The sequence below is a fragment of the Martes martes genome (genome assembly GCF_963455335.1).
Source record: "Martes martes genome assembly, chromosome: 2".
Taxonomy (NCBI): domain Eukaryota; kingdom Metazoa; phylum Chordata; class Mammalia; order Carnivora; family Mustelidae; genus Martes; species Martes martes.
Genome location: NC_137889.1, coordinates 193,812,492 through 193,836,686, shown reverse-complemented (window position 1 = coordinate 193,836,686; position 24,195 = coordinate 193,812,492). Strand labels below are relative to the sequence as shown.

At 35.7% G+C, this 24,195-nt stretch overlaps 1 protein-coding gene across 1 annotated transcript in view; it reads left to right on the top strand.

The window, feature by feature from the left end:
* The window catches only part of LOC308339206 (transmembrane protease serine 11E-like), a 47,351-nt gene that overhangs the window by 9,666 nt on the left and 13,490 nt on the right, over positions 1 to 24,195 (top strand). The window contains exons 2-9 of the mRNA XM_080797671.1: positions 5,673 to 5,797; positions 10,261 to 10,382; positions 11,645 to 11,712; positions 14,616 to 14,779; positions 18,243 to 18,281; positions 19,956 to 20,133; positions 21,061 to 21,320; positions 21,900 to 22,042. Of these exons, the coding sequence (XP_080653797.1) occupies positions 5,673 to 5,797; positions 10,261 to 10,382; positions 11,645 to 11,712; positions 14,616 to 14,779; positions 18,243 to 18,281; positions 19,956 to 20,133; positions 21,061 to 21,320; positions 21,900 to 22,042 (1,099 nt within the window). The remainder of the gene's footprint in view (positions 1 to 5,672; positions 5,798 to 10,260; positions 10,383 to 11,644; positions 11,713 to 14,615; positions 14,780 to 18,242; positions 18,282 to 19,955; positions 20,134 to 21,060; positions 21,321 to 21,899; positions 22,043 to 24,195) is intronic.

Here is a 24,195-nt window from a genome sequence, read left to right as displayed (position 1 = left end):
ATTAATGTAGTCTTAGTTATATATATATATATATATGTATATATACACACACACATACATACACACGTGCACACACGTATATATATACATACACACACATATATGTATATGTATATATTTATATATTACTCTATATATCTATATATACTCTCTCTATATCTCTCTCTATATATATCTATATATATCTTTCTCCTTACGTTATCTTAAGCTAATCTAGAACAAGGTGTAATATAAACTAAAGCATTTTTAATAAAAACAAAGAACTCACCATTTATCTTAGTGTTGTAAAGAGAAAATGGAAATGGTTTTCTGGTAATTAGACTCCCACCTTGTTGTATGAGAACTATTTGTAGTTACCATTCTTGGGAATGCACACATAATCCAGTTCAAGGGCCTCGCTGATGTTAGTAGATACTTTATAAATATGTTTGTGTAACAGTTAACAGGACAAAAATATGTTCTTTGCAATTTTGGAAGTAATTTGTATTTATTTATTTTTAGAAAAAGCAATGAAAATATATGATCCATGAACAGATATACAAATTTTAGTTCCAACCTGTATATTTTTATAGTCTTATTTGACAAGGTATAAGAAAGATCAAAGAGCTCTCCAGTGCCTGCTGCTATGAGTCTTGCACAGAGAAGAAATCACCTGAAGTATTTGTGTGGATGGGACAAGTGGGTACAACTCAGTCAGCTAAAGAAATAAGATGGTGCCAAAAACATAATAAAAATTGAATTAATGCTTATTAACTGATATTTGAAATCCTAAGCGTTGACTTAGGGGATTAGCAATGTCATAAGGTACTAGGTTGTTACGTCATTGTGACATCTTTCTTTATGCTTTTGTTTTGATATTGCAATGCATAGACATGCAATAGCCCCAAATAGTGTGTTTCCTGAAATGAATGTCCCCTCATTTGCATTTGTCACTTTCTGTACTATTATAATACTTTACAGTGGATAGATCAAATCACAGTTGGAAAATCATGTGTTTTAAACACATGTAATATAGAAATATTAACCACAAAACTTGATCATTATACAAAGTGTTTTATGGAAATCAGGTTTTACTTAAATAATAATTATTCTCCACAATGTCTGACCTGTCTTCCCTTGTGTGTATATACCAAGTTCTTTTCTAAGACTAAGGCAAACCAGAAGTGCTTTGAGAGACATGGAGACCCATATTGTGGTATAGACAAATGATCAGTTTAATTTGGTTTAGTCAACTTCAGTTCAGTTCCTTCTGTGAACCTATCTTGAGCATGTGGTTTGAGAATATAGAGATAGTAAGGCTCACTCCCTACCCTTAAGGAGCTCAAAATACGTACTTCAACATGATGCTCAAGGTAGACCTAACTGAAGCGGAGGGGATTTTTTGAGCAGGCTCTTAAATACAGATGAGCTTTTAAGATGCAAACAAAGTATAAATTCTGTTACTCCAGGTAGGAAGCAAACAGAAACAAAGGCAAAGAGCCTGAAAGTTAATGGGGAAAAGAGGAATGCAAGGCTAACTAAGGCCAACTTAGTTTTTAGTAGTCTCAGCCATTGGCTACATCACTTCTAGAAAGATAGCTTACTGGAATGGAGAATGATTCAGAGATTAAGAGGACAGAAGAGAAACTGATACTAAGCTACAGGACACAATTTAGTGAGAATTCCAGAATAAAGTCAATGGCAATGGGACTGGAGACAGACTACATTAAGTTTGCCATGCAGATGAGACTAGAAAGTGAAAAGATTATTACAGCTTCCCAACACAATTAGCATTGACTTGTAGACTATTGCTTAAGTCAACCATCAGTGAACTATGGCCCACCACTGTTTTTGTACAGTGCTTGAGCTAAGAATGATTTTTATACTTTTATGGTTGAAAACAAATTAAAAGAAGGAAACTATTCATGAGAAAGTTAGATGAAATTCAAATTTCAGTGCACAGAAATAAAGTATTATTGGAACCCAACCACGTGCATTTGTGCATTGTCAGTGGTTGCTTTATGGCTAGGAGGGCACAGCTAAGTAGTTGCAGCAGAGAATGTGTGACCCAGAAAGCCTAAAATAGTTTCTATTGGAACTTTACAGAGGAGTGTGCTGACTTTTTTTTTTTTTCAGCGTAACAGTATTCATTGTTTTTTCACCACACCCAGTGCTCCACGCAATCCGTGCCCTCCCTAATACCCACCACCTGGTTCCCCCGACCTCCCACCCCCCGCCCCTTCAAAACCCTCAGGTTGTTTTTCAGAGTCCATAGTCTCTCATGGTTCACCTCCCCTTCCAATTTCCCTCAACTCCCTTCTCCTCTCCATCTCCCTTTGTATGTGTGCCGACTTTTGGCTTAAGTAGTTGATAATAATGCTTTGGAACCACCAATGTTATAGATAATGTACATATATTCATTTAAAACATCTCAGCTGGACTGGGCTGGTGAAACATGAAGACTAAGAAAATCATTGCCGCTTACCATTACTGAGAATGAGCAAAGAATTTGACATCTACTGTTAATCAGTCTACAATGGTGGTGTTATGTAGGGGTTTGTTCTAATAAACTTTCCTCTGAAGCGCTATGAGCCCTGACTTACTCTCCAGTGCTTGCCATGAGGTTTATTTGTGTTTGTATCTTTTGCTCGCCCTTGCCCTTTTGTTGCTATTGCTGCTTTTCCTTTTTAGTACTATTCTTAAAATGACACATGAAGAAGTGATAGTGATAATACAACTCTGGACATATTGCTTGTCTTCTGACAATTCTAGGTTTATAAAAATGTACCTGTATTTTAACTGCTATATTCACCTGCTATATTCATCATCTACTCACAACTCTCCACAAACTGAAAGGAAAAATCATAGAAAGAAATAAGTTTGACACTATTGAAGCTATTAGAATTTATCCAGTCTGAAGGTGATTTTACATGAAAAGGTTCAGATAAGTTTCAAAAGGCCACAATAATCACAAGGACTTGTGTACAGGAGGGGTTAACTATGTAATTGTCTACTGATATGTAAAATGGACTTATTCCTCCATTTTACCTATCTTTTTGAGCACAATTCTACCATGTGTAGTTTGAAGTAATTCAGTACTTAATCTCTTGCTGAGAGAGCAACAAAAAGTAATTAAGAAACAGGGTGAATCAGTTTGCAAAGCAATGCCATACAGACTGGGAAGGGAAGATTTAAAGTCTCAAATGACAAACATCTCAGTAATATGGTCATTACCATTATTATTAATAATTAAAATAATGACGATAATAATAATAGACCTTGTTGATAATTTTCTGCTTGTGAACTCAAAGTAATAAAAAAAAACTTTACTGTTTTTATCTCTACATAGTTCATCATGTTAGGTGGGGTCTGAAATTATTATCTCTGGTTTTGACATGGAAAAAATAAGAGAGAGAATTGAATCTCCTGGTAAGATTATACAATAAATAAGTTGGTGGCAGGACTCAAAATCAGACTCTCCTAATAGTTTATTCAAAATGTTTTTGATGGGGGCACCAGGATGGCTCAGTCAGTTAAGCAAATGCCTTCGGCTCAAGTCATAATCTCAGGGTCCTGGGATCTAGCCCTGAGTTGGGTTTCCTATTCAACAGGGAGTCTGTTTCTCCCTCTGCCCTTTCCCCAACTCATGCTGTCTCTCTCTATCAAATAAATAAATAAAATTTTTTAAAAATTATTTTTAAAAAACCTGGAACATACAATACATATTTTTCTGCAACATTTTTTCCTTAAAAGGTAAAATATCATTGGCTATTTCCATGTCGATACTTCTAGATTTACCCCATCAATTTAATGGCTGTGTTGTTTTACTTTTCTGTTTTGACCAAAAGTTATAGAACAATTAGAACTTCTGCCATATTTCACAGCTCTACATAGTGATCATATACTTTTGATAATTACAGCACATTTGCTATAATTACAAATTCATATTCTTCATCTGGCATGTTTTGACATTAGTTGAGAAGCCCTTCCTTCCCCATGTTTCCCCTGAAGTTTGGTTTACGTCTGCTATGCACATCTTCTTTCTTCTGCAACAGGTGAATAGCAAGCATTCAGAGATGAAGGAATAGGAATGAATTTTTAGGGTTTTTAGGCACATTTGCACATAAAAAATTAATGACCTCCTCATGAAGCAATCTTTTTATCTTGCAGTAATTGCCATTGTAGGATCAGGTGTTTGGAATATCATTTAAGGGAGGATTGAACATTGAAGAAATTGGGGAGAGGAAGATGACATGTCCTTGGCTATAGTCCCATAGGAAAATCACAGGAACAATAAGGAGACCAGATAGAGTCTCTAGAGCCTTTCACTGTATCTCAGTGCCTTCAGGAGGGGCAGAGTCATGTAGTAATGATAACAGTCTTGACTTCTGTGACAAAGTTCTAACAGAACAAAATATCGAGGCAGAGCCAAGCTATGACGTGATAGGTCCCAAAATGATATCATATCTTGGTCCTACATAACTGGAAACAGTCCCAGGAATCAAGAGTCCCCTTGATTCCTGTAAGCAGAAATTATTTATTGCAAAAGTAGCTGTGCAATTTGCAGAAAGTTTTCACGTTCATGATCTCATTCAGGATCTCATAATCCACCATGTGCTTCAGACCGAATGTCTATACTGTCCCTTATTGACAGATGAAGAACTTAACTCAGAGTTTAAATGATTTATCCAAGTCACACAGCTGTTAGGGGAAGGGCTGGATTGAGAATCCTCCTTACTGTGATTGACCTCCCTGTGCTCCTCCAGCATCACACTGCACTTCATCCCAGCCCTCACATACCAGACAGTGCTCTGGAGATAAGCATACTTGCTAGTGATTCTACCAGCATGATAAATACCTCAAGAAATTTAAAATAACAGCTTCATATTCAAACTCCTTAGCCAACTCTGACTTATTATTTTTTTTCTCTAGCTTTTGAGTTTGCTTAGCAACTACTAAAACACAAGGAAACAGCAACTGTACTAATTAAACAAAAACCCGACTGACCAACATTTTTCAGTAACATGTTTTTGAAAGCAGAAAAAAATGGGAGAGGTTGAGGGAATCTTATGAAGAAGGGATTTCCTGTAGTGTTACTGAAGTTTAGAGTACAAGCACTAAGGTTCTCTAGAAGGGAATTCTGGTAATCTCTTATGTATATCCTCAAAGTTTGTTTGGAAATAATTCAGAAAAATAGAGTAGAAATAGAAATTCTGTCTGGAACAGAATGGATCAAGCTGTAACATATTTCATAGACCATTTAAGATTTTAGAGTGGTAAAACCAGGCTTTAAACATTTTCATAGCTCTGATTGTGCCTAACTCAATATTTTGGACATAACCAGCTCAGTAAATCATAGCTAACACTTCCTAAGTGTTTTCTACATGCCAGGCACTGTTGTAGACACTTTATATACAGTAACTCATTTAATCCTTACAACAATCCTGTGAGATAGGTACTATCATTGTCATCTTCCCTTTATGGATGAGGAAACAGGCAGAAAGATGTCAAATGACTTGCCTAAGATCAGGCAACCAGAGCCAGAATTGGCTTCAGCAAGCTGGGACCAGAATTTGTGCTAAACAGTATTCTACCACGTGAGGGTCCTGAATTCCCCAGAAATACCTACTTTACCCAAGGAGTGGTTGTGGTGTGCCCTGTGATATAACCCATTTATTTGCTTGCTTTCTCAGGCCAGCTGTGGTGAAGAACAGGAAGAGAACTTGTTTGGAACCCTGGGTTATTGGCCTCATCACCTTTATTTCCCTGATTGTCCTGGCCGTGTGCATTGGACTTACTGTTCATTATGTGAGATACAGTAAGTATGGGCTGCCCTGGCATCATGTGACTTACCCCCAAATATTTCCTGATGTGCATTGTGGTTTTGATTTGCCTCAGGCTTATTCATTCATGACTACAACTCATTGGCAGAGCTGGTACAAAGCATTCTTTACCTGCCTTGTCTCTCTCACATAATCCATACAAGCCAAGGAGGATTCTTTCTTCTATCTTTGATGTAGCAATGCTTCCTGCTGGGAATAGCATGCTAGTTTTTATGTTCATTAATAAGCGATAATCAAATATTAAATAGGGGAAGACCATGGGAGAGCTAGAGTTGGACGTGTTGACTTGTTTGAGGATGCAGAGCAATCAACTTGATTTAAAATTATTCCAACTTACTGACATCCTGAGAGCCCAAAAAATAATTACATAATCAAGGATCATAGAGAAGTTGTCTCTGTTCTGTACTAGTAAGCTGGAAAAATGCTCATAATTATATATTGTTTTGTAAGTGTCTGTTTCTGTTGTTTTTAATCTCATCTTGGTATGTATTGCATGTGATTAAAGAGGATAGAATATGCTGAGAAGGTTAATTATAAAGAGGTCCACTCTGTGGTAGTCAGGTATCTCACAGCTAGATGAACCATGAGTCTGCTCTGTTATTAGAAAGGTCCCCAGGGTACTTCAGGACTGTTCTTCCAGGGTATAACAACCCTTCTGAAGTTTCCCTCTACTCTGCCTCAAGTTATAATTAGTTGACTCCACTATGACCTGTTGGCTTAATATCTCCCTTAGTGACTAGCTAATGCTTTGATGTTCAAGACACTGTAACCAAAGAAGCTAATTACTTGATTCTAATTTAATTGGGAATTTGCACAAGTTGCTTTCTTGTAAAGAGACAAGGAGATCTGTAAATTGGTTATCATCCTCCACTGACAGACATAATCTCAATTCCAATCTCAGTTTCTAAAGCAAGGTAGATCATTTCTGGGTAGTTTTTTTTTTTTTTTTTAAAGATTTTATTTATTTATCAGACAGAGATCACAAGTAGGCAGAGAGGCAGACAGAGAGAGAGAGAGGAGGAAGCAGGCTCCCTGCTGAGCAGAGAGCCCGACGAGGGGCTCAATCCCAGGACCCTGAGATCATGACCCGAGCCGAAGGCAGAGGCCCAATCCGCTGAGCCACCCAAGCGCCCCTGGGTAGTTTAAAGAAAATATATTTAAAGTAAAGACTTTTTTTGGTTGAGTTTACCCACACACAAGTCCTTAAATTTTGGAGTATCTACATTTTCGTTATTTCTGTGGAGTGTCTTTTTAATTAAAAAGAAAAAAATGGGGGCGCCTGGGTGGCTCAGTGGGTTAAAGTCTCTGCCTTCGGCTCAGGTCATGATCCCAGGGTCCTGGGATCGAGCCCCGCGTCGGGCTCTCTGCTCACTGGAGAGCCTGCTTTCTCATCTCTCTTTGCCTGCCTCTCTGCCTACTTGTGATCTCTCTCTGTCAAATAAATAGATAAAGTCTTTAAAAAAAAGAAAAAAAGAAAAAATGGCTAAAATAACTTTATAATTCTACAGTTCTGTTAGGAATATATCAAGTCTCATTATATTGTAAGCATCATAATTCTTCTCCACAGATGCTTAACACTATGTTCATTTTTAATATTCCCAGAACTTAGAAGGATCTTGGCACATATTAAATAATGAATATTTATTGAATACTGAATGATAAAGATTAGTGAATCAAACCTATGATATTTTCAAGGGGGCATACTTTGGTTTGTCTGACATCACAAAGAATTCCTACTAAAGCTAGAGATCTCATTGCCTCAGTGAAAGAAAATGTTTCTTACTGCTTCTCCATTTGCCTCTTCCCAAGCCATCTTGCTCACATGCATACAGTGAAAACCTGGCAAGATTTTTCCAGTCACCTGTTTCTGCATCCTATTGTTTGATCAGCATAGTAATATGGAACACCCAACTTCCACACTGCCCACACAGCACACCTGAATAAACAGTAGTTGTTGTGATATGGGTTACTGTCTTACATGTGTGACTTACCCTCTGTTTGGACATAGAAACAAAGAACAGAGTGGATATAGCACATGAGTGTTTAGGAGTTGGCATACCTAAATAACCAAACTAAACTAAATAGTTACAGAAACAGACAGATTAAGATGGAGGTGACTCACCTTGGAAAAAAACATCATTTTGGCATAAAGCCCAGGACAACAGAGCATTGTGTGTGGCAGCTGGTGTTCAGGGGCCTTTGGGGCTGCATTTCTGTCCCTCTGTGATTTGAATGACAGAAGGTAACTCTATTATGAGCAACATCCTTGTAGATTACAGATTCACAAACTTTTTCAGAAAATTATCAATAAATTAATGTTCATCCTTATTTTTCTTATTTTCTGTTAATAGTCCCCAATAATATTTTCCAACAACTACACATGCCATATAATTCTAGCAACTGGGAAATAGGTATTGACACTTAGTGACCTGTTTGAGTCTATTGAGCAAAGCAAAATATTGACTATACACAAGTTGTTAATTTGGTTGAGTATACGAAATCGTTGGTATTTGATCATTTCTGGCTTCTAGAATGGCAGTTTCAAATTTATTAATGTAATAATTTTTTTTAAGATTTTATTTATTTGTTTGAGAGAGAGAGTCAGAGAGAGAGCATGAACCGAAGGGAGAGGCAGAGACAGAAGTAGACTCCCCACTAAGCAGGGAGCCAGATGCAAGGCTTGATTCTGGGACCCTGGGATCATGACCAGAACTGAAAGCAGATGCTTAACTAACTGAGTCACTGAGATGCCCTCAATCTAATTAAAAAAAAAAAAAATAGGACTAAAATGTAGAAGAGTCAGCTCTCCTCTCTAGACACTAACTTCCTGATGAGGGGTTATGTCCCATCACCTGCATTATCATATATGGGAATTGGTTAGAAGTGCAGATTCTTAGGCCCAATTTAACCCAATGTCTAATATTTCAGTAAATTAAAAACTTTTCTTGAGATTATGTATATTTCCAGGGACCTACCTGCATTTCAGGTCACTCTGGCCATTCATGTCAAGGCTGTTCACTGAAAGGGAGGTAAGGAAAGAGGGAGAAAGGCAAAACCTCCCTAGCCCCTCACTTTGGTGCTAATTCCCAGAAGGTACTGACCATTCAGGCTGCCCTTCATCTCTTTTTGTATCACTGGCCGTTCCTTAGCCTTGTCAATCCAACCAAATCCTTGGGACATCTGGGATGTTCTTTTGAAATTTACCAGTAGTTTTTTCCATAATTCTTATGTATGAGAGATGTCTCCTACAGAATGGGTTTGGTTTTTCCCACTCCAAGAAGTGGTATATAAAGAAGGTTTGTGCTTTGAGAGTTAAACTTTGACTTGAAACCCAGTTCTGTCTTTTCTGGCTATGTCATGTTGGGGATGGGCAATTTATTTACAATTCTGAGACTGTAGTCTTTATCTGTTAAATATGGACAATACTGCCTTCCCATGGGAGTTATGGTAAATTAAATGAGATACATGAATATGTTTGGGACACAGGTACCCACTGTTAGTTTCCTTTTCCTCTGGGGTTCAAGTGAAGAAGGAAAGAATGAGAAGCAAGAGAGAAGAAGAGGAAAGAAATTGAGATTAGGTGAAGCACACTCCATTATCCTACAATAACCACACACACAACTGTCTTGATCACCATAATATTCCTAATACTCAACACAGAGTTCTGAGTATTCGTTTCTTTCACAGAAAAGGTAGTTAACATTAATATTTGTTGAATGAATGAATCTTATTAGGGCTCATACTTGTTTCATGTATAGAAGGGTAGGTGGATGCTATATCAATTTTCACTGGACCAAAAATGTGGGCTGTTTAACTGGATGCAGAAAATGTACACAATGGCAAGACAAGACAATCTCTGTGGCTGATGGGAGAAAATAAGTGGAGTGACGAGGGAGCCAGGTGAAACCAAGTGTCCCTGGAAGTTTATGCCAAATGGCAGCTCTAGCTCCCCAGCTGAACTGCAAACATTTTCATCCTTACCCTCATCTTCTTTACCCCAAATAAACTTTCCTACACTACAGTCCTTGTGTCCAAAATTGATATGTAATTTTACTGAGTTGGGAGAAATCTACTTTTGGAATATAAAAGTGCATTTACTCTTGGGAAACTTCCAAGTCCATTTTTGTTTTTATGCTCAGACGGTGTGACTTGCTGCCTCTCGTGGCTAATTCAGGAATGGATAATACATAACTAATTAGCCCATAGGAACAGCAAGCATTTCTTATGGATTTTACACTCTAAATCTTATAATGATGAATGCTGTTGTCTTTTATTCTGAGATAACCATGAAGCTCAAGGCAAGGTGATAGAGATGATGACCTGGGATAGGGCCATTCTTTCTGGTCTCAGTCTTTCTAGCAATCACCAAACATGGAAATAATGATGCTTTACATACATCTGATAAACAGTATGTTTTTTTTTCCTTCTCTCTTCATAGATCAAAGGAAGACCTACAATTACTATAGCACATTGTCGTTTACAAGTAACAAACTCTATGGTGACTTTGGAAGAGAGGGTTCTAAAAACTTCACAGAAATGAGCCAGAAAATTGAATCAATGGTAAGCACTTTTTTTCCTCCATTTCTAGGGCATTTGTTATCACTTTATATCCATTTTTTTGGTACTCAGTTTCCATAATATCCATTCAACTGATCTTGCATATCTTTGAAAAATGGGAAGCAGCCCTGCCAGAAAGAAGTAAAACAAAACTGACAATACATGACTTGGGAGAGTATGTCTTGCAGGGCTGATGCAAGTGACCTTAGCCCTACCTTCATTTCCCTCCCACTCACTCTTCCATAACTAGTGCTACAGTCTTGATCAGCAGAGTCCAGAAATTCTGGGAATGTGAGGGTGACCCAAAATATGACTGCTGTATCCTATAGAAGACACCATGAGCAAAAGACCATAAGATTGAAACTATTCAGACACATACTTGAATTTTTATATTTACATATATCTGACCTGGGAATACTTTTGGGTACATAAGTTTATAGGAGACACATGGACACTCATCTTTTAAAGGCTTCAACATTCATCCTCAGAAATGAATCAAATGTTTTTAGAAGTGGAAAAATTATCAGTATAGACCAGGAGAGCAAGAGCCTGGTTTCTAGTCATTGTCAGATTACTTAGTCTCTTGGTCTCACACACTGAGACCAAGAAATACTTGACATGTTTACCTTGACTCCTAACTTAAAAATTTAAGTTGGTTAGAATTCTTAATTATAGTAGTAAGAAATATCTCCACAAGATGCATTTTTCTACCTTATTGAAATAAACCTAACAGAACATATTAGGTAGACTGAGTATCCTAGTTCACACGGGCCTTTCTAAGAGCATTTTTAATACTGAATTGGAAGCAGGTTTTGCTAGGATATTTGGCAACTTTTTCACTAGTTTTAAGAACCATGTGACACTGTCACACACTCATATCTATGACCCAACCATCAGTTGGCAGAATTACTTCATTTCCTTTGTTTACTTACAGTAGAAGTCTCTACCTCAGGGTATGAACAGTTGCTCTTGCTTAAAAAAAAAAAAAAGCATGTTTATTATTTTTAGTATCTTTCTGAGTGTAGCACAACAGATGTCACTCTTGGCCCCACTACTATGTGTCCCCAATACTATAACTTCTAAGGCAGAGTTCAGTTGAAATCACTGAGTAGAATACCAGAAAAGATTCTTCAAGTTGAGTGCATTGTGAAATGTTGATTAATGCTTTCTGTTTTGCTTTGTTTTGTTTTTAAATTTTCCTTAGAGCTTTAAATTGACTTGCAGAAATTATTCTCACTGACATATTTTGAATATTTTTGGAACAGGTGAAAGATGCATTTCATAAATCTCCTTTGAGGGAAGAATTTATCAAGTCTCACATTATCAGGTTCAGGTATGTAGAACTAAAATGATGACTTCTGAATATAATTTAAAACTATAGCCGTGAACTTGTCAGTAATAAATACTGTTTGAAATGTTAATGATATCATATAATTCAATTAAACCAACATTCATTTGACAACTGTTCCAGGTCGTGGGTTACAATTTGCTTTATACATTCTCTAAACCTATAAGAAAGCATTTGTATGGTGAATAATTTCAAGAGACAGAGGTGTTATTGGTGGCTATATTATCAAATAATTTTTTCAGAAACTAATTAGCATAAATAGGGACCTAAGCCATAACCCTTAGTTTAGTAGCCAATCGTCCTCTATGTAAAATAGTGTAGTAGATGAGGTGTATCTTAACCTCTTCTTTCTCCATTTTCTTCTCTACCCCTTTCTGCTCCAAATATTTATCTAAGAAAATTTCAGATCTGATAGTCAACCATCAATAAATAGAAGTTCAGAGCACACCATTTTAAGAAAAATACTATACTAGGATCTTAAATAATATATTGTCCAAATACACATTATTTGTATTTTTCAAAAATAGAATGAAAGCTGTTTCCAGTATTATTTCAATGACAAAAACTCCAAGAGTTCCTTCTCAGTCTATCACTTAGCTGACATCTGTCCTCCTGCATTTGAATATTATTCTCTCTTGGATCTGTATCTACTTCTCCCAGCCTTAAAATTTAAATCTCTCAAGGGGTCTTCATGCACCCACATGACTTCATATGCTATTGAAATCTAAATTTCTATATCCAATCCGAACTGTTTTTTCTGATTTCTAGAACTACATACCTGCCTATGCACATCTCCACATGGAAATTCCACAGAAAATTCTCTAACTCAAGTAAAACCCAATTACACTAATGGGAAACATGGATATAAATCTACATTCCTCCATTTCCTGGGCCCCTCACATTTTATAAATAACTAAGTTCTACAGGTTTTACCTTCCAAATCACTTTCCAATTTGTTTACTTCTTCCTCCTAGTAATCTTCCTACTCATTAGTATTTCTTCTGAAATCAATAAAAAGAAATGCTAGTTTGTAGGAGAGACATCAGTATTAAAGATGTTGAGCTGAGATACTAGGGGACCACATGAACCTGAAATAGTGTCTCACTCAGTGGAAGAAAAGGGAACTGAGTTGAAGATACGCCTTGTTCATTATCAACTAAGAGTACTGGAACATGTGGATGTAAGTGGAATTTCTCAGAAAAAGGGTAATGCAAGGAAAAAAGTGATGATGAAGAAAGCCTGAAGAAAACAATAGTTAAGGAGATGGGGAAAAAATAGGATCCTAGGTAGTATACAGGGAAGGAGAAAGGGAAAAAAAAAAAAAAAGAAATCATGAAAAAGGCACCACTGACATGAAAGACAAAAATTTACAGCATTGACAAAATACTCCCAAGAAACCGAGTAATATGACTGGAAAAAATTCATTGGATATGTCAATAAGGAAGTCATTTAGTGTAGAGAAAAGACTCAGTGGAATGGAAAGGGAGGAAGCAGAATTCAAGAAAGTAAATATGAGTCAGGGTGTAATTTATCCTTTCAAGAAGGTTTGCTGTGATAAGAAGGTGAGAGATAAATTGAATATCTGGGGTAGAGAGAGGGTTTTGTTTGTTTTAGTCAGCCAGTATAGGAATAGTTTAAGAGAAAGAAGACAGAATAAATAACTGTTATACAAATTTGCTCAGTGAGTGAAAGGAGGTGAGAAACATAAAACATCTTCTCAACAACTCGTTATATAGTATTTCACTACAAATAATGTCAGGGGTTCAGCCAATGTCCTTTTGATGGACACTTGGGTTTTACATATTTGTTCTGATTTAAAAACAAGATTATGATAAACATATGTATAAATCTCTTTGCACACACAAGAGTATATTTGAAAAGAGTGCTGTATCAGAGAGAATAGATCATCAAATGTATAACTGATAAACAAAATGGACCTCTAAAAGTGAGGTTCTAATTTATATTCCCATTTACAGTTTATATAAGGAGTCAATACATTGTTTAGTGAGAAGTAAGACTCTCTGAGAATTGATTGCATGTGAAGAAAAAGGGGTAGAGTAGCTGACTAAGAATGAGAAAGAGAAGTCAAGGATGATTCCAAGAAGTAATTCATTCTAAAAACATTAAGGTTGATTAATGCTCTATCTTGAAAATATAATTAGATGAAGTCAAGACAGTTTGGTTAAGCATTCTAATATCTTAGGTTTAGAAGTTGTTTAGGAGAGCATGACATTGCTTAAGAGATATGATTGGATTTAATCCACAGGGAATTAAACCTGAAAACCAAAGCCAGAGTTGACTCCGTATTGACCAGACATTATATCTGATAATATTAAGTGATTGACAAGAGAGTGTCTTTTTATATTAACAACTAGATATTTTGGTGTTAGGGAGACTGTGAGTGTACTAGCTTACTATCAGGGCAGCTGATTTAGAAGTTTCATATGTGGTAAACAATAGGAATATAGAAGAAAATAAATTGGATCTTTTATTTTGATTTTTAAAAATAATTTTACATCTTTTAAAATATAAATTTATTTATTTGTTTGCTTGTTTGTTTGTTTATTTATTTGAAAGAGGGAGCACAAGCAGACAGAGCAGCAGACAGAGGGAGAGGGAGAAGCAGACTCCCCACTGAGCAGGGACCCCAATGTGGGGACTCAATCCTAGGACCCTGGGATCATGACCTGAGCCAAAGGCAGATGCTTAACCAGCTGAGCCACCCAGACACCCCAAATTGGATCTTTCAAATTACATTATAAGTTTGTTTTATGTGCGTGTTTCAAATGGATGATCAAGAAAAAAATAGATTGTGATATTACCGTAAGTCTAATTCCGATCTATATCTTTTAAAGCCATATATTTTTTTTAATCTTTTTGGTCCACAGTCAAGAGGAACATGGAGTGTTGGCTCATATGCTGTTGATTTTTAAATTTCGCTCTACTGAGGATCCTGAAGCCATTGATAAAGTTATCCAACAAGTTCTACCTGAAAAGCTGCAAGATGCTGTAGGACCCCCTAAATTAGATCCTGAATCAGTTGAAATTAAAAGTAAGTTTATTTCTCTTATTTAGTTTAATTCTCTTACATAAAACAGCTCCATCTTAATTTTGGTCTTAGGCACTGATTTGGGGGGGAGGGAGGAAGGGAAGGACAGAGGGAGAGAATCTCAAGCAGGCTCTACAGCCAGCATGGAGCCCCACATGGAGCTTGTTCTTATGACTCAAGATCATGACTTGAGTCGAAATCAAGAGTCAGAAGCTCAAATGACTAAGCCTCCCAGATGCCCCTTAGGCACTGATTTTTTAAAAATTATTTTGAATGTCCTTCAATTATTGACTCTTGCCACCAACAGAACATTTCTTTGGGATTAAATTGGTCATAATGAATTATTTATTTTTTATATTACCCTAAACTTATGCCTCCTATGCAAGTTTGTCCTTACCTCTGAGACTGGTTTCTTTTCCTGCATTGGACCTTACACTTCAGCTATAGCAGCCAATTATAAATGGAGAAAGTAGCATTGTATATTCTTCTCCTTCATCTTGTTTTTTCAATTTTATGTTCTGAGAGTATGATGTATGTAAAGGTTCATGCCATCCACATATTTGTTTTCAAATTTCATTGATAAACCTTGTTACAGCTTCTTCCCCTAGCCCATTTTACCAATGAAAAATTTATAATTTATTTATACTTGTTTTATTCATACTTAGTTTATAACTAACTTAAAAAGTTTGAGTTTTTGTTGTTGTTGGGTATAGGAGAACAAAATAAGCAAGGTTAGATCCTCATTACTAGAAAGTAAGAAACACAGAAGATCCTCAGTAGAAGTAAAAGTTTGGTTAAGAGTCAAGTTGTGTGCTACAGAACAATGCTATAGAAATATCATGTAGGCTAACCATAGGATCTTAAATTTTCCAGTAGCCCATTGAAAAAGCAAAACTAAACATATGAGATTCATTTAAATAATGTGACACTTAACCCAAATATATCAAAGTACTATTATTTCAACAAGTAGTCAACAGAAAAATTATCTCTAAGACATTTTATATATTTTTCTTGTACTAAGGCTTTGAAATCTAGTGTATACTTTATATTTATAGCACATTTCAGTTTAGACTAACTGCATTTCAAGAACTCACTAGGCACATGTGACTAGTGGACACAGTATTGGACATAGAACAAGTAGAAAGTATGAACATAGTGTACTAGCATAAAAGCTGATAGATCTAACCTGAGGCCTGACCTGATGATCACCTACCCTGCTTGCTTGGGAAGGAAGGCTTGAGTAATTAGAACTAGCTAGTGCAAAATGTTGGACTCTTTTCAAAAAGCAACAAAAATATACTGTTAAGGATATTAAAATACGACTTTTCTTTTTTCTACAGTCTCTCTGGACTTGTCATGGTATTTTTTTTTTTTTTTTTTGCTAATCAATGCAAAATGAATGCTAAATGAAAAAATTAAAAATTTAAAATACTAACAATAGTTATATTATCCATCTTCGTACTGTAAAATATCAATTTCAAATATAAATGCAAAAGCGTTTAAGTATGTATACAACTGTTTTTCATAGCTCACACATGCATGAATTTGACTCTTTCCAAACAATGGAAACACTATACAAGTCTAGCTTGACAATTTTTATTTCCTTTGTTGTTATGTGCACATTTTACCATTGCTCTCTACCTTTAGCTTAAGCAAGAAAGAACTGGAAAGTCCTTCTATGTCATTATATTCAGCAGAGGCTATTGGCTAATATAAAGAAGGAATGGGAGCAAAAAAGGTTATAATAGGGTCCTTGGGTGGTTTGTGTCTAGTAGAATGCTATTGCCTTCTTTCTGAGTTCTAAGGAAGCTCTGCTTCAAACAGAAAACATGGCCTCCTGGGACAGTCAGTGTACCCTGGTTCCTTAGTGGTAGACATCCTCATTTATCTTGTATTTTGAATTTGCTGAACATTGCGGATCCACTGGAATTCTTGAGTTCATAGGGTATCACAAATGATGTCTGCAAATGAGGTACCAAGAATCCATGGACACATATGTTGTGCGTATCTCCTCTGCTCATGCCATCCATGACCCATTATTCTATCAGACTTCATTTTTAAAGCACAAGTCACAAAATTAAAAAATATAAAAAATGTAAAAAAATATAAAAAATAAGAAAATATCAAGAACTTCAAGACAGTGAGCATTAAACCAAGTAGAAAATCATGCTGAGTCCAGGACCCAATATAGATATACATCCATTAAGCTGGCTCTTAGTAGTATCAACATGCAAATCCAGAACTAGGAAGAGGGTGAGATAGAGAAGAACAGGTTATTTGAAATGGAGAGATCAGTGGTGATAGTATTTAATATTTACTGAGAAAAATGGCCACTTCCTTATTTGAGTCATTTTCCCCAAAAGTAGCCAGAGTGGAGAAGGTCAAAAAGAAGCATTTCTAGACTATAGATTTCTAACATATCAATGCTATTAAATACTAAAAGAATAATTAACATTGAAATTTCTGTATTTAGAACTCCTATTCTGGCATATTCAAAGAGAACGCTTTTGGTCTTTGGAAATCTATTGAATAAGGACATTAAATGCTTAGAATTTTTTTTGTTTTTTGGTTTTGTTTTTTAAAATATTTTATTTGTTTATTTAACAGAGATGGAATATGAGAGCACAAGCAGGGCAAGCAGCAGAGGGAGAGGGAAAAGCAGGCTCCCCACTGAGCAAGGAGCCCAGTGTGGGACTGGATCCCAGGACCCTGGGATCATGACCTGAGCTGATGACAGTTGCTTAACCGACAGCTTAATTTACCCAGGCACCCAAATGTTTAAAGATTTATATATCTGTTAGTTGGCTTAGTGTTTGCATAGGATTGGGGCCTGATTGTTCAAAAGTCAATAAGCTAAGGAACCATGGGCTAGAATTGAAAAGAGGACAAAATTGTCTTTCTAAATTTCAGCAGAAAGAAAAATTAGAAAGGGATAACATTATTTTTAAATGAGGAACAGATTTATGGACCTGGAGCTCATATATGTTATACAATGAGACTATTCTTATGAATTTAGTAAAAGAAAGAACCTGAAATAATAGTCAGTAAAAATATCATTCCATTTAGGGAATCAATACTATGATTTAGAACAGTATTTCCCCACAAAGGGAAAATATTTCATCTTACTTTCTGGTATGAAACTCAGGTTCCTGGGTTTCATCACAAAACTACTTAATCAGAATTAACAGGAAGAGTTACAGGAATTGACAGGTTAAAGATGCTCCTTATGTGACTATTATCCATGCTAAAGTTTAAGATTAAGAAATACTGTTTCGATCTCCTTTTTCCCAAGGCAATGAACACGTTCTGTCTATGATATTCTAACAGTGTTGCTTTTTTTTTTTTTAAACCTGGAGGTTCTGTCTTATAATGGAATTAATCAGTCTTTCCTATTTGAAGTACTCAGAGGCATTCTGAAATTCTGATGTGCTGGCCCTGTTCTATTCACCATTTCTGTGTATTTCAGAAATCAACAAGACAGAAACAGACAACTTTCTAAACAATTGTAAGTGTAATATATTTATTAAAATTGCATTATTGGAATGTAAAAAGTTAACACTAGATCATTTAGGCTTACTTTGTGTGATATTACAGGGTCAGAATAAAATTTGGTCTGTGCAAAGCACAGGATGCTTTATCTTATCTTTGAGACATATTTTATTACTAAAGAACAAAAAAAGTTTGGAGAACTATGGAGTGGATATATAGCTGCCTAGCAGGTGTATAGAGGAAATGAGTTGTACAGTTGTTAAAGAAGGGAGAAAAGACTCAATGTTCTAATAGCAGATATGTACAATACACTCTCATAAACATTTTTTAAAGATTATATGAAAGTCATCTTTATGTTGGTATTTTTTAGCTACAGGCAGAAACTTATTATTACTCTACACTGAATAAAATCTGCATGATGTCATTAATCTCATATTACAGAAATTTAAGCAATTATGGGTTTGGAGTATATATCAATAAAATTACTAAAGTCTCAGATAATATCTTCTCCCATATTTTAAAAGTACTGACTCTAGGCCTAGTATTTCCCTTCCTCTACAGCAGAGTACCCCACCATGATTTAGAGGATACATTTGGTAATTATGGAATTAGTACATAATGTATTTATCTTAAAAGATGGAAGGAAATATGCTACTCACCAGCTTAGAATATTGATTCACAAACTTGATTGAACATGAGAAACAAGAATAATCTTGTTAACCTCAATGGTGTATATTCTTTCCACCAATATTTATTATGAAACTGTTGTGTGCTACTGGTATATTAGTCAAAAGGGATATAAAATGAATGAGATATAATCCTTGTCTAAAATAGCTCATACTCTAATGAGACTAGATGTACAAGACTAATGCATGAACACATAATTCTAAAGCAGTGGTTCTCAAATGGGAAATTTTGACCCCCACACAGTCATGTCTGGTTAACATTTTGGTTGTCATGATTGCAGGGGGGATGCTACTGGCATCTAATATGTGTAGGCAAGGGATTCTTCTGAATATCCTGTGATGAACAGCACAGCTGTCCACGACAAGGAATTATCCATCTCAAAATGTTAATAGTGTCAGTGTTGAGAAACCCTGTTATAAACTTTATATACATTATATATAAAATTATGTAATATATGTATATAGAGAGTTAATGTATATATAGTATATATGTATATGTAATTAGTGTGTATATATAATAAAACCTGTTATACTTTTTATATTATTATATATAAATAATATATATAAGTAGTATATATATATAATATATATAACCAGTATATATATAATTAGTACTGGTAACTATATTAGCATATATACATGTATATAGAGAGAGACATATGTACCTATGTGTATAATTATACACACACACACACACACACACACAGAGATGATGATATTGATGATGAAGATGACAACAATGATGGAAGTATCAAAAGAGCCATAACTAATCCAGTTTGGGGGCAGAGGAATTGTTAGAAAAGGCCTCCTAGAGGAGGTAATGGTTGACTTAAATCTTACAAGATGAGTAATTGTTAAATTAATGAACCGCTATACCTAAAGAAAAAGTAAGAAGAGAAAATGTTTGATACTGTTGGAGCACAAAGTACAAAAGAAATTTGAGATAGTGACACAATTTGATACTTAAAAGCACGGTTAAGTAAAGCATCACCTCTCTTTGGCAGGCTGTGGGACAAGGAGGAGTAAAATGGCAAGTCAGAGTCTGCGGATCGTCGGTGGGACACAGGTAGAGGAGGGCGAATGGCCGTGGCAAGCTAGCCTGCAATGGGATGGAATCCATCGCTGTGGGGCGACTTTAATTAATAGCACATGGCTTGTGAGTGCTGCTCACTGCTTTAGAACGTAAGTCCTGAATGACTGGCTTGTGAACGACTGGGGATAAGCAACGTGCATTGGGGCTTGCCAGGAAGGAACCACCTCAAGAAGTTGGGAAGAGATGAGTTTAATATAAAGATAAAATATACATCACAAAGAGGGGGACACTCATAATCCTTAGTAAGAGGTTTAATAGTCTGGAAATGGAAATGGCTTCAAAGTACATGTAGCTAAATTATCCATTGATAAATAAATAATAATTTGTCAAAGGAAGCAAGAGTTTTAAAGAAATGTTTACATCACCGTTTGACTTTGAGCTTGATGTCAAAGAGCCATATATATATCTTTGCTGTATATCTATGAGAGATGCGGTTGGGGATAGTCAGTTTCATCTCAGTGAGGAAATTCCACGTGGCAAGAAAGAATTAAGTATGAAGAAATTTGGTAGTAAATTATACAGCTGAGTAAGTTCACTAGTTGTATGACAAAGAATGGAGACCTTTCAACCCAATGCAAAATGCCTGTGTATATAGGATAGTAACACTTTGTTATATTTATGCATAGCTCTTTCAGTTTTCAGAGAAATGTGTGTTTGTGTGTAGGGAACATGGTGCATAAAATACATTTGGTTCTTTCATTCTGTACAAAATATGCTTCCCATATGTTTCTTGGGGTCACTGATTCCTAGAAATGTCAAAAAGCCGTACGATCTGGGCTAAACAACTCAGATGCAGAGTGGCATGTGTCTTCCAACAACCATGCCACTGTGGCTTTTCTACCTGATGGTACTCCTGAGCCTGATTCTCAGATTAGAAAGAGATTGTTTCTATACATAGAAACTGTAATTTTAAAAAGAAAACTTATATTGACTCCAGCAGCTTAAATTATTATTAATATAAGTCATACATTGGTAGTATGGTAAAGTGGAATTTATTCTTTGTACTTTTCCCTCAGGTATAAGGACCCAGACAGATGGACTGTTTCCTTTGGAGTAACAATAAACCCTCCAAAGATGAAACGAAGCCTTAGAAGAATATTTGTCCATGAAAAATATAAGTATCCATCACATGATTATGATATTTCAGTTGCAGAGCTTTCTAGCCCTGTTCCCTATACAAATGCAGTACATAGGATTTGTCTCCCTGATGCATCCCATGAGTTTCACCCAGGCAATGAGATGTTTGTGACAGGATTTGGAGCACTGCAAAATGACGGTGAGCATTTGAAGAGAAGTCAAACCATAGTAACTCAATTTGGTATTCTAAGGCGTTTAAAGAATGGAGTGTCATTATGCCAAAATATGTTGGCAGGTTGGTAATATGGACCTGGGCAACTCTGACCCTATTTGTGAACTAGGTCATTTAGAAGACACACACATTCCTTCATTGCTATAGGTTACTATCAAGCGCCTCACTATTACTGTGGTAATGGTGCTTGGTAAGGTGTCCAATAAACATGGCTGAACTTTTTAATAGGGAATTAATCATGTAAGAGATTGGGTATCATTGATATACCCAATTGTGAAGAGAGAATCCTAAGGTCACCATTCTCCCTATTGAAATAACATTCCAAGTTTTGCCCCGGGATGGAAGTCACTTGAACAATTTGAGATTCTCTTATAGGTACCTAACTTTTCATTTACAGTAGTTAGGAAGTAATTCTTTCCCAAAATATGACTGTACCTGAAAAAAAAACACATTCTATATTGCCATCTCATCCAATAATTTTGATTTTCCTGAGGATTATAGAATATATGTATATATACAAATATAAAGACTATTTTTTCCCTTTAGGTAGTAGTCAAAATCATCTTTGGCAAGTACAGGTGGATCTCATAGACACTCAAACCTGTAACGAACCCCAATCTTATAATGGTGCCATAACTCCTAGAATGTTATGTGCTGGCTCCTTGAAAGGAAAAAGAGATGCGTGCCAGGTATGTGGTTTGACCTAGTAGTATGCTGCAGAATTTTTGTTCACTTTTTATTTTGAATTTATTATAGATCTATAGAAAGTATACAGAGGGATCTCCCATGTTCTTTGATTCATTTTCCCCAAATGTTATATCTCACATTCCTACAGTACAATATAAAAGCTAGGAAATTGACATTGGCGCAACGTGTGCGTCTAGTTCGATGGCATTTTGTTACATATGCAGATCTGTGTAATCATCACAGCAGTTGAGAATTATTCCATCACCACGAAGATCTCCTTTATAGTAACACCTATTTCTTATCACTTTCTTTTTTTCCCTAAATTTTTATTTAAATTCCAGTTAGTTAACATACAGTATAATATTAGTTGCCAGTGTATAATGCAGTGATTCAACACTTCCACACAACACCCCATGCTCATCACAAGTACACTCCTTAATCTCCATCACCTATTTCAACCATCCTCCCACCCAGACCCCTCTGGTAACCATCAGTTTGTTCTTTATAGTTAAGAGTCTGTTTCTTGGTTTACCTCACATTCTCTCATTTCCCCTTTGCTTGCTTTTTTTTGTTTCTTAAATTCTGCATATGAGGAAATCATATGGTATTTATCTTTATCTGTCTGACTTGTATTGCTTAGCATAATACTCCCTAGTTCCATCAGTGTCATTGCAAATGGCAGATTTCATTCTCTTTTGTGGCTGAGTAATATTCTATTTTACACACACACACACACACACACACACACACACACACCCATACATCTTCTTTATCTATTCATCAGTTGATGGACATTTGGACTGTTTCCATAATTTGGTTGTTGTATATAGTGCTGCTATAACCTTGGGGTGCGTGTACCCCTTTGAATTAGTATTTTTGTATTCTTCAGGTAAATACCTAGAAGAGCAATTGCTGGATCACAGGGTAATCTTATTTTTAACATTTTGAGAAGTCTCCTTACTATTTTCCAGAGTGGCTGCACCAGTTTGCATTCCTACCAACAGTGAAAGAAGGTTTTTCCCCTTTCTCCACATCCTCACCAGCACCTATTATTTCTTGTATTATTGACTTTAGTCATTCTGACAAGTGTGAGGTGATATCTCGTTGTAGTTTTGATATGCATTTCCCTGATGATGAGTGATGCTGAGCATCTTTTCATATGTCTGTTATCCATCTGTATGTCTTCTTTGGAAGAATGTCCATTCATGTCAATTTTTAAATTGGACTATTCATTTTTTGGGTGTTGAGTTTTACAAGTTCTTTATATATTTTGGATACTAACCCTTTATCAGATACGTAATTTGCAAAAATCTTGTTCCATTCTGGAGGTTGCCTTGTAGTTTTGTTGATTGTTTCTTTCATTGTGCAGAAGCTTTTTATTCTGATGAAGTTGCTTTTGTTTCCCTTGCCTCTAGAGACATATCTAGAAAGCAGTTGCTATGGCCAATGTAAATTCTGTATCACTCTTTCATCACTAACACCCGCAAATCATGAATCTGTTTTCCATCTCTACAATTTTGTAATTTTGACAGTGTTATATAAATAGAATCATACTGTAGTTTTTTTTAAGAATTCCATTTTGATTTATCTATTAGTGTTTTTGAGTAGGCTATCTCTGTGGAAAAATTTTTGTGGTTCCTCTCAGTTGTATATACATAACTTATCAGTCTACTGGTGTTGAGATTTTACTAGTTCGAGTGTAGTATAGAATAGAAAACTTACTTCCCCTTAAGCCTCTTTATGTTTCCACATTTATAATGATAGTATTGATGTAAATTTTAATATTTCCTCTACATACATTGAGAACTACATTAGATAATGTTTTTGCTTCAAGTTCCACACGCCTTCAAGAATTGAAGGAAAGTCTGTTTATTCATAATTTTGTTCTTTATTCCTTCTTGGTTTTCCAAGATTTTTTCTTATCATTCTTTACTGTTTTAGAAACTTCCTTTAGCCTTTCTTTATTATGTACATCTGCTAATGACAAATTCCCTCACTTTTTCTGTCTACAAAATTCTTCATTTCTTATTCATTCCTGAACCATAATTTTGTCAGATATAGAATTTGGGATCAACAGTTCTTTTCTTTCAGCATTTAGATCATGGCCTTTGTGAATTTCTGGTGAGAGATGTGCTATTACTAGAATTGTTTTTTC